This window comes from Ptychodera flava, chromosome 9, assembly GCF_041260155.1.
Source record: "Ptychodera flava strain L36383 chromosome 9, AS_Pfla_20210202, whole genome shotgun sequence".
Taxonomy (NCBI): Eukaryota; Metazoa; Hemichordata; class Enteropneusta; family Ptychoderidae; genus Ptychodera; species Ptychodera flava.
Window position 1 is genome coordinate 39,174,843 of NC_091936.1, and position 11,770 is coordinate 39,186,612.

At 36.4% G+C, this 11,770-nt stretch overlaps 1 protein-coding gene across 1 annotated transcript; it reads right to left on the reverse strand.

The window, feature by feature from the left end:
- Nucleotides 1-2,959: 2,959 nt before the first annotated feature.
- On the reverse strand, nt 2,960-11,129 carry LOC139141310 (uncharacterized). The gene is made up of 5 exons (XM_070710936.1): nt 11,005-11,129; nt 7,175-7,296; nt 5,526-6,559; nt 4,194-4,314; nt 2,960-3,958 (listed from the first exon to the last, which is right to left on the reverse strand). The coding sequence occupies exons 1-5, from the start codon at nt 11,083-11,085 to the stop codon at nt 3,805-3,807; spliced, it is 1,512 nt and encodes a 503-aa protein (XP_070567037.1). The 5' UTR covers nt 11,086-11,129; the 3' UTR covers nt 2,960-3,804.
- Nucleotides 11,130-11,770: the final 641 nt, after the last annotated feature.

Below are 11,770 nucleotides of genomic sequence, written 5' to 3' on the forward strand. Positions count from 1 at the left end.
CACAATGGGAAAATAATTATCTAATTTCATTTTCTTTTGTGTTTCCATGAGACATTTTCTCTCCCATAACGAGACGAAATCAGAGATTTAGGCATATTCCAATTATGTTTTGTTCTGCGAAATTATTTGCTGTTTTAATCCATCGGAAATTGAATGGAATGATGTGTATATCTTCTCGTCCATATGGTTGTGTTTTTTTCTGCACAAAATACCGCAATAGTCTCTTAATCTCTGTTATTGAGGCACCGTCAGATCCAGAAACTGTCATGTTGGGGTAATTTCACTTTCGGATTAAGTATTGTCACATAAATGCTAAACTTAATGAACCTCCACATACAGGATTTTATAAATGTATTCAGTATAATAAGGTCGGTATTTGAACACCGAAAATCATTATTTTAGTTTCAACTGTGGAAGTAAACTTATCATCGCAATTGCGATATTAAAATGATAAACACAGGAATGCATCATTTGAGTTCTTATCAAGTCTCTGATTAGTATCAAATTTAAGGCATACAGTTTGGCGTATTTTGTGCATGTTCTTCAGAAACGGGTCTTCTTTCTGTACAATGGCCTTCATCGTGTTAAGGCAATGACCGTGGCATTTGATCCCATCAACGTGTTCCCTTTAAACTGGAAGGATAAACGGCACCTTCCAATATCGCGATAAATTCATAATATACGTTTGATGTGTTTGAAGATTGCTATCGTGGGTACGTGCACAGTGCTTTGCTCTCTGAGTAGACAAGCAACAAACAAACAAACAAAAAAGAAAGCAGTAAAATAAATACATGAATAAATAAATAAAATAAATAAATAGATAAGATTGGCTCGCAAGCGTAGAAAATATAGGTTCTGTATCATTCATGTTCCAGAACGTATTCCACCTTATGTAGTTTTCCTGTCGAATTTGTTGATGTTTTGGGTTTTATTTTGTTTACCTCATAAACTAACACCACCTTCAAGTTGAACTCTTGTTGGTGTCCACATCCACATTACACTTTGCAGCTGTAAAGTTAACGGAACAATCCATAGCATACAAAGGGTATTCGATAACGGGCTGAAGGATGTAAAGAACGCAGTCTATATCCTCTGTCACGGTGCTTAGGCATATCACAGACCACAGTCACCTGTGGTCTTCTTCTCAGGCATATGTACACACGTCTATGGGGCGCATATACAGACGCAGAGCGGAATAGACCACAGGTGACTGTGCACAGACGAGGAGAAATTTCCCCTTGTCCGAGGGCCGATATTCTCCGCGGCCTTTCTCGGAAGTTTTTGTGAACGTAGCAAGAAGTTGCAGCTATCACATTGAAATACTTGATGCTGGATGTTAAGAAAACTGCCGTTGTTCATACCCTCTCGGCTGAAAAGTTTGATGCGTTGCACGATGACTACTAGTAGATACCAAAACCCCTTATACCACCACGGCTCATCTTCCGACAGAAGGTAACGTACACGACTGACACGATCAAGGCTGCGTTTTACATTGGAGTCCACCAAATCTCAAGTTGGCTTTTTTGGGTTCGACAGCAGATGAGACCCCGGATGAGACTTGTCTTTTGTCCCCAATTCAGGCGAAGAACAGAGATGATTCCGACAATTTTTTTCCCTACTGCTTTCCAAAGCGAGCTTACGTACACATCTGTCTATCTCTCTTAACATGTACACAGTCACCTGTGGTATATTCCGTTCTGCGTCTATGCGCCCCATAGACGTGTGTACATATGACTGAGAGACTGAGAAGAAGCAAGTCAGGAAACCAAATGGCTATTTCGTACAGAAACTAAGCCACCATATCATCGTCGGCGTTTTATTTTACTGTGAAAATTCTTCTCGGGCATATGTACACACGTCTATGGGGCGCATAGACGCGGAGCGGAATAGACCACAGGTGACTGTGGCATGTACAACAAAATATAAAGCAACATTAATACCCCACCAAAACATAAAATAGTTTAAATTACATCCAAGAGCTTTAAGATAATATTGATTTTTGAATTTAGAATTGTTCCCAAAAATATCAGATAAATAAATAATACCTTTTTGTGCAAATATGGATGAAAAACAGATTTGTTATCAACAAGAATATTTGCATTCTTCCAAATAACCTGCTCCGCTGGAGGGGTGGAGTAAAACGGACTGATTTCCTGCCAACAGTACAGCATACTTGATTATGATTGCACAATGCCCACAAAAAAATGAAGTATTGTGACGAAACAGAGAGCTTTGTATTGTAAAAAGGTGATGTGGACAATTCTGACTGCAAATAGACACTCAGCCAACCTAAGTGCTATAGTTTTGATGCTACTCAGAAACTGACAAACTAACCAGTTTTTGCACTCGGTACGTCAGCTTTGTGCGATGGAGGTGGATAGAAAGCAGGTGTCTTTGAAGTAATTTTGTGTCAACTACCAGGTGTAAGAAAATCAGCCATGATTTGCTACACTTCAAAGAAACAGAAAAAAGAATGCAAGAAAAGTTTGGTTGTTTTCCGTCCATTCTGACTACAGCCATGATCTACTACTGCTGCAATTGAACAAATCAAATATAAAGCTTGAAAGTATTCAACACTTGTGAATTCAAGATAAAAAGCTACTTAAAGCACACCATAACAATGTGTATAAACTTCAGACAGTGCAACAGATTGTCATTTTGAAATCTGATTCCTAGGCTGCTTTTCCATGAACACACCTATTTGGAACTGATAGCAGATGATTTCACTTTTAAAAAATGTACCACCTAAAAAATCATTTTACTTACGTAACAAAGTCAAATTGATGTTTTCTGTGATGGTTATGGAAGTCATGGAATACTTGAGAGAAGGAAAACCCACAATGGAAAATTATTTCATTTTGTGAAAGAACAATTTATTTAGCAATCCTTTGAACAAGTTGCAGCATAATACACAATTTTCACAACAAGCAAACAACAAGAAGGTATCAAAAATGTGTTCTTGTACAATTTATTGAGCAATTGAAAAATTGGTCAAGGAGTACATCTTTAGTCCATGGAACAAACTTCAGCACTTTGTAACAACAAATCTGTTTCTGAACTTTCAATTTGATTTTGTTCATACCTAAAATTTCAGCAAGATTTCATTAATGAGACTGTAATCTTTAACATTTCATGCAAAAACCCATTGCAGTAAAAATGGAAATATTTCCTTAAAGGCCCCTTCCAAAATTTCTCAGATTTTTATATTTTTGTAGGTCACACTGCATTTCAATTTTCATCAACCCTTACACCAGCTATACCCCAATTCTAAATCCCCTTGAAGGTCTGAATTGATGTTTTTCCTGCAAGGACAATCTCCAGATTTCATTGATATCAGGATAGGGGCCTCAAGGAAGTCCTGCCCAGTAACATTTTGCCGGATGAATCATTACTATGCTGGTACATGGTAGCTAGAGTCAATAACGAATAAATTTGCATTCACAAACACTTGTAAGTAACTATTGTTCAATATTTTTGCAATTCTGTTAATTTCTGGAATCATATTCCACAAACAGTGCACACACATAAAAACAATGCATTTCTAAACGTGGCCACTAGAGGGAGGCTCAGCAACCATGTTTTGAATTCAAGGCTGTATAAAAGACGAACAACAGTATATCAGAAGTCCAAAGCTAACTACATGCCTTTTGTGAAAATTTAGCTCTAAAGTATCAAAACATTGAAGTATACATGAAATAACAGGTGTTATGTGAAGTACGGAAAAACTGACAGTTATGAACTGATCACATGGATGTTCAACAGCTTCAAAGCAGGTGAGTCACTTTAGTCAGCATCACAACATGATTATTTTGTTACTCTAATCCCTCCTACAGACTGAATACATCGTCCTGGTAGTGTTATCAGGATTCTAGCTGCTTCCAGGGATTCCATATCGCTGTGCTTCTTCGTTCTCCAAATATCTCCATCGGTGTCTGGCTCCTGACCTAATTTGGTGTTGCTGAAAATTGATGCAAAATTTGAATATGGTTTACAACTGAATATTCACATTCAGTTCATAAAAGAATACAGAAACCATTTCACTCTATAATATGAATGTATCAACAACAGATTTTGTAAATTGATTCATTCAACATATTGAATAATTTAGCTCCAAAGGGAATGATTTCCATGCAAACAGAGGAAAATAGGAAAATCAATGAGAAACAAGCCATTTGATTGCTGTATTAACTCACTTGAAAATCAGTTGTCGGGCTGATTTTGGTTTGTCTGTCTTGGATTTTTTTTCATTTAAGTTTGTGTCAGATGAACATGCTGCTCTATCAAGACTTATCATTTCCTCATCATTGTCAGACCCTAGTGGTAGAAATGATAAAATAGATGTTTTTTTTTATTTGTCTTTCATAAATAATTACACATAACACAGTAAGTTAGTTGAGGTGAAAAGAAATTTAACATATTTTTAAATATAGGTACAAAGAGGACCATACCAATTCTATATTGACTGTCTTTACCGTAATATTGCATTCCTTGAAATAAAAGTTTTATACTGTTGCTTATACTATACTGATCTCCTCAAGAATAAAACTTTGTGATGAGAATGCAAGTTTTTTGGATTTGAAAATTGAATTATATAAAAGAGGCTGCCATAAACTCTTTGAAAAAATACAAATTTTGATACATGATGGTGAAAATTTCATGTTCTTTGCGTGCAATACAATATGTTAAGAAAAGGATTAGCATTGCAAAGAGTAGACTTTTTAGACTCAATGCATCTGAAAATCAGCTTATTTCTCTACTAACAAAACAAGAGTTGTCTTTTAATGAACAATGTGCAGATGATACTTTTACTTTATATAAACAAAGAAATACCTACTTACATTATTATTAACTACTATTATTATACTATATTTCTTTATCTTTATTGGAGAAAAGTTTGAACTTATTTTTGTATCACACTTTTATTGCCACAAATGTGATGTAAATCCTATATTTACAAGCAAGCAATAAAATATTATTATTATTACATCTGTGTCTGAACTGCACCCTGTTTCCGTATCTCAAGATACAAGTTTCCAAGTTCTGAAACAAATTTAATAGGCTGGATTGACACTGTTACCCATTCTCTCATGTAAAAGGGCCAGTAGATGTAAATTTTGATGATTTTTTTTTCACTTTTGTTTTGTATATCAATTGTAAGCTTGTTTTCTATCGTACTCCCCTGAGTATGTTAAAACACCAACTACTTAGCTTGTCAACAAAATGGCTATTTGTGCAGGAATGCGATGTTATTGTTAACATTTGAATTCTAGTCTGGACCAAAATAAGCTTGTCAGAAATAACATTGCAGTCTACATATATACTGGTTGGTTGATAAGCTGAATACTGTGATTCTGAAACATGCTTTAGGCAGAAGAGGAAGAAACTGAAGTTGACATTAAAAAAAATGGTGAAAAAACCTTCAAATTTACAGCTACTGGCCCTTTAAAAACAATTTAGCAAGTAGGCTTGATATGACTTCACTTAAACCAATGGGACATAATCAGATGATGTGATTGATCACTAACCTTTGGAAGCTTCAACAAGTGAATGAGGTACTGAGCTTAGCAAATCTGATGGTGGCAATGCTCCTGGTAGGGGACTTGTGTATGTCAATTCATACTGTTTGGCCTTTTTATCAAGGTTGACAATGGTTGGAGTCATCTCTGGGGATGCTGGACATGAAGAATCATCTGCCTTGATACTGGCAAGGACGTTATCTGAGAAAGGGTGGGTCACTTTGTCAGATGGACGTTTGACTGGAGGCGCTGAAGCGATTGCTACTCTCTGGCTGGTAAAAACAGGTGACATGTTGTAGATTGGGGATAGTGGGTAGTACTGCTCATATCCACTATTGCTGCTGGTTAACGGCCATGGTTGAAAGGTGTAACTGCCACGAAGTGGGTTGTAGGACCCAGGTATAGTGGTTAACTCATACTCTTGATAGCGTTGAAAGTTCAGGTAGGTGTCATATTCCCTTCCACTGAGCTGAGGCAGGCTTTGGAAGTGTCGCCAATAGTCCTGATATGGCTGACTGCAGGTACTGGAATTCAGTGATCTGTCTTCAGCATTTTCTATGGCGACAAGTTTTTCATCTTTTGCCTTTGAAGGTAGCACTGGCTGAAATGCAGAGGGTTGTCTTTGTCTATTTAGCTGCTGGCCTCCTACATTTAAGGAGACTTGTAGCTTTTCTACTCCTGGTGCCTGAGAGCCATCATTGATGCACATCCCCGGTGTTGGCACCTCTTTAATCACTGTGTGTTTCCTCTTCTTACCAGAACTTGAACCCTTTTTGTACTTTCTAAATTGCTTGTGTGACATCGATGACTTTCCGGTGGCATTTTCCCTCTTCTTCACACGTCTTCTCATATTTGCAAACCATGTCCTCACCTGTGTCAGGGTCAATCCAGTTCTTCTGGATAGTTCCACCTTCTGCTCCGGGCTTGGGTATGGATGTTGCTTGTGCTCTGCATACCAGCATTCCAAGATTTGCCTGGCATAGTTTGGTAGAGTGTTCACCTGACGCTGTCCAGAAGGCAAGATACTCCTGGGCGGCGGAAACCTTTAGAGACCAGAGAAATACATGAATCTAAGATATGGTAGTTTGAGCCTTGAAAATGAAAGATGTAAACTTTGCTCTAACTTTCCTCATGAGCAAACTTTTAGCTAGTCTCTTTCAAAATCAAGAATACAAATCAGGGGTCCTGGTACAAAGTTTGGCACTAAAGCAACAAATTAAACAATGTTTAAAAATACCAATACTTTGAATTCAAAATGGTCACCACCACCCCTATGTATCTCTATGAGGGAAAACAAAATTCCTGATTTTCATAAAACTAAACTGGTGGAAAGTTAATGTACTTATACATACACTTTAAAATGAGCCTCCACAAGTGGTAGCCCAAAAGAACAATGTTAAAGTTTGAGTCTGAATGCCTGTCCTAGAGGTACATTCAACCGTAATTATGATTATCAATGAAATAGAGAGCAGTCTAAAAATTTGATGACTTAAGATTACCTCTGATGTCCTCACTGTGTCATCTTTTGTCTTTGAGAAATTTGTAAAGCATGCAGCTTGTTCAATACTTTCAGAGACAAACTGATCAATACAGCTGGAATAAGAGTATTGGCACGCCAAAATTGCTGTTTACATGGATATGAGAAACTTCTATTGTACCTTTGGCGAACTCTGAATTTAATCAAAGGGGTTAGTGGTTTGTGGTCCCTGTTAAACTTCTCCAGGTAATGCGCTTCATCCCACAATGAAACAAGATCTTCACCGTCATCATATGGGTAGGTCTGTAGGTAATACAGTCACAATAGAGCCCGATTTAATGAAACTGTTAAAATATGCATGTACAACACCTGCGGTAAAAATTTAGACTGTATACTCTCGTTCTATATATGCCATGTTAATCCTTCCAAAATGTATTTTCACAACTGTTGCAGATTGCAATTTGTTTGAGCTCATTATTCTTAGGCTGTGAATACAATGGCTGTAAAAGGAAAGTGAAAACATATTTGCTGTTTATTTTCGGGCACCTGGGAAGAAATCTTTGAGAAAGCAAAACAGTATTTTTGTGGTTTCGACATGGACAAAGGGATGCATCAAGAGGACACGGTCTGCTACAAAATATAAAGGCACCTGATTTAGAAAAGGCACCACTAACAAACAAACAATGCTGACGATCAATAACCATCAATATGTCATCATGCATTATTAATGAAGACAGTTCGACTGCATTTCACTTGGTGTCCACATGCATTGTTGATTTATCTGGTTACAATACATCTTTTGTTACTTTCTTTGTTATAAAGTTGTCCTGAATGGTTTACAAACTATATGACAGGTATTGTTTTTCAAACACTGTATTCACTTTTTTTAATCAAAGGAGACAGGTTTGACCATGTGTGATCAGTGTCTGATGTCTCTCAAAAGAACAGACTGGCTGTCTGAATCAATTTAATATTCAAAGAAAGCTATACACATGTAGCAATGACAGAAAAGCTGGAAGTACACTCTGTCTACCGAAACCAAACAGTGCTAAAAAATCTTAACGTCTTCTAAGTTTGCATAATTTATGATAAGAAGGATCAGACAGGTATCAGTATTAAAGGATTGTGAAAGGGACTGGATAGTTTTTGCATTGTAAGACCAAGTATATAGATTGGAATTACACACCAATAATTCTTTCAAGGACAAAATCTCTTACACTACTTGCAACCACAATAGTGACTGGTGTTATTACTCTCTGCTAGTCTAGACATGGCTTGGCGTTTACAATACACAATCACCAACATTAAATTTCTTTAACCTTTTAAAATATTTATTCACAAGTTTGCAACTTGGTGAATATCATGCCTTGCAGTTTACTAATTCCATTCCAAGCAGCAGCTTCTTTTCTTTGAGTGTGTCTTAAAAAGTATGATTCTATTTCTGTAGTTTAAAAACAAAAATCTGATGTGTACTTGACATGGTATATGTGGAGGGAAAGCTGTAACTTCTAAGTTGACAAGGATGAGTTAAAATAAAATTTGTTTACTCTGCCATCCATACTTTGAATTAATGCTCTTCTTTGATGTGGGAATCAACTGGTCTAGTATCCCAAAAGTTACGATGCGTAAATAATCAGCAAATAGGCATGAAAAGGTGCCATTACCACCTTTAGAAATAATCATTATCCAATAATTTGAGGTAACAATACACGATTGCCTTACTTTGTAAAGTGTCCATTTTGTCATTTGTCATACACAGTGGACTGTGCCAGACAAGACTTATCAGTTTAAGTATGCGTAGTAGGACTACAACTGATTTCACATCATGTGACCAAGTGAAGGTTGCACAGAACCCAGAACATTGTCACTATTTGATACACAGCTCTACAGATCATGCGTTTGGGTTCGGTATGGCACTCACAGATGTGGTTTATCTGCAGTGCTTGGATGGACATGACGTGATTGATGTGATTGATACTTGTAAGATACCTTGATTTTCTTGGTGTGCCAATCCAAAAATTTCTTCAAATTTTCTTCGAATTCTCTGCTATGATCACAAGTAATATATTTTATTCAAACTGATGAATTTGTGACATTTATTTGTGCACAGGGATAAGACACTAGCTTATGGAATGTAAATATCTGCTCAAGCCTCTAATTTGTGCTCCAATGGAATACTTGAATTTGACCTATAACATCAGTAAATGCTTATTTAAGCGAGTTTAGTCATGAGTTATTGGCTAAATTTGTCTGAAATTAAATATCTTAATTTTCTGAAGTTTCTCTTTATGTGGCACTTCCCGTCCATGCATTTCTAATATTGATAAAAGAACAAACACTGAACTAGAACTGAAGGCAATGTCCTCCAGGGACAGCTAACATAATTTATTTGTAAGTGATCTCTTTCGGACAGGCAAGTTTTTTTTTTCTATATCAACAGATGTAGATTGTTTGGGTAACAATTTTTCCTCATTTCAAATGGGGAGGTTTGTAGAGTTTGCTGATAGAGAAGAGGAATGTGGGAGAGGTCTTCTGTAGAGGGGAGAGGGCATTGGGAGTTTTGTTGATAGGGAGAGGGAGAGCAGGGATATATCCTGGTGTGACAATCTCTGAATGTTATCCCTTTTTGTACACCCTAGATTCCCATCTACCGGGAAATTGGGGATAGTAAACAGGAATAATTCTAAAAAACTGTTTGTTCAACTCCACAGATGAGACGTGATGCAGACAATGAATGGGCCACGAGACATGGGTTTTTGAAACACTATTAAATATTAAAAACTGCTAAAAAATTCATATAGGCATTATCTATGTGGGGTCAGTCGGGTGCACAGCATTGGCTGTGCTGTGTTTGGTGACACTCCTCAGAAACAATGGTAGTATTATCATGCAAATGAGAAGTTACTCAAAATGATATGTTCAGCATTTGCCTTGGAACATTCAGCAAAACCTTTTAGTTCACAATGGGTGGCCTATGATTATATTTGTGACTTTGCTGGGCAAGAAATAAATGTTGTGAAACAATTTCTTTTGTGTTGTTTCAAATAGTGAAGAGCAAAGTTTCTTCTTTTTATCCTGATATTTTTCTCTGTGGCCTTTGACAAAGTTAAGTCGACAGGTTGACTGAATTTTTGAAATGGTATGATGTGGACCAATGGAAGTTAGCATGTTGACAGGAACAAAACTTGATAATAGAAGACAAGGTTTAGTTCTGTAATATCACATGACATATGTAAGCTGTAACATGTCTGATTCTCTGCTTAGAATGTTGGGTTGAGATTATTAGTTTTCGATACCCAGAATAACCCCAACCCATGGGCTTGTCTTTTGGAAAGAAAATTCAACTTTTAAATGTACCAAAATCATGTTTTGTTTACTCATTCTCATGCACTGTGATTTACACTAGCTCTGTCAGCCTGTTTTAACATTTGTTTGGAAAAAATGAAATATCAAATAAAACAGTGAGCCACTACTACATCAAAAAGTAAATTACTGCTGCATCAAAACATTCCTGATTTTGCAATTTGTATGTCAGTAATTGAATCTTCTGAACTAAAAAACGGAAATGAATTAAAGACTATGTCACTGCATAACTTTCAGAAGATAACCAGAGCAAAGAAACCTGTAAATTTTATCAGCCTTAGTCTGAAAGACATCCCTTAATGTCCCATTTACACAATGAAAAATCTGTAGATGACAAATGTGTTTACAAGCTGACTGATTGAAGATAAAGAAGCAGAGCTCAAATTATGAAGTTCACTTCCTGGATCTTCAGTGTCTTTGTGAAGATGCATAAAGTGAGATGTATATCTACCTCACTTAATTGGACATTCTCTTTAAAGAGCATTTCTGGTATGATAAAAGGCACCTTTAAAACCCCTGCTACTAAACTGCAAGTATGACTCCTACAAAGAAATTTGCTTTGGGTCAGTGAACCTGATGTTTGTTTTCAAAAAGAATTAAACATACAGAGGTTGAACTAATTCAATTCACATTTCTAGTATTTCTTACCTCTAGAAGTTCATATACTTTCTTGTAGTCTTTGTTTTCCATGGCCAGTTTAATCATAGACCTGATCTCTGCTGAACTCATCCTATCAAAACAAAAAAAATCTTTTCTAGGTAATAAAGTGTACAGAGTAAACTTTTCACAAGCATTTTTGGTCCAGGTTGCCTACGTTTGGAGACAAAAAATCAATATTGTGGCTAATGGTGAAGACTAAGATTAGATATAAATGGTTATTCTAGATGACAATAATCATAACAATTATCATTTGATCATAAAATACACATACAGGCCATATGTGTCAAGTTCAACTTGTTTAAAAACAATGTATTTCGTGCACGATATCTAGATGCACATCATCATAGTTGCAACATTTAAATTATACGATCTAGATTATGACAGACATGTTTTAACTTTCATCAATTACCATCATACCTTGAAAACAGTGTTTACATTGGTCGTATGGGTCCCATACGACCTTCGTGGGCAGTTCCGACGACTGTATCCCTTGAGGGACGGAGCATAATAAATCTTTGGTGGGGGTGGTCACGATCAGATTGCGAATATTTTTTACAAATGTGAATTTTTTTTCCAAGTGAGCCACGGTGTGCTAATTTTTTTCTAAGTAAACCGTTAGATTTATCATTTTTTGCGTTGTTATTTTATTGTTTTTATCTTGCAAACTAGTCTGAAGATTGTTTCCGCTAATTTTATGCTTTGAAGTTTTTTGTTTTTTACCACCCCCTCCCAAGATCTAATTGTCCATCCCTGA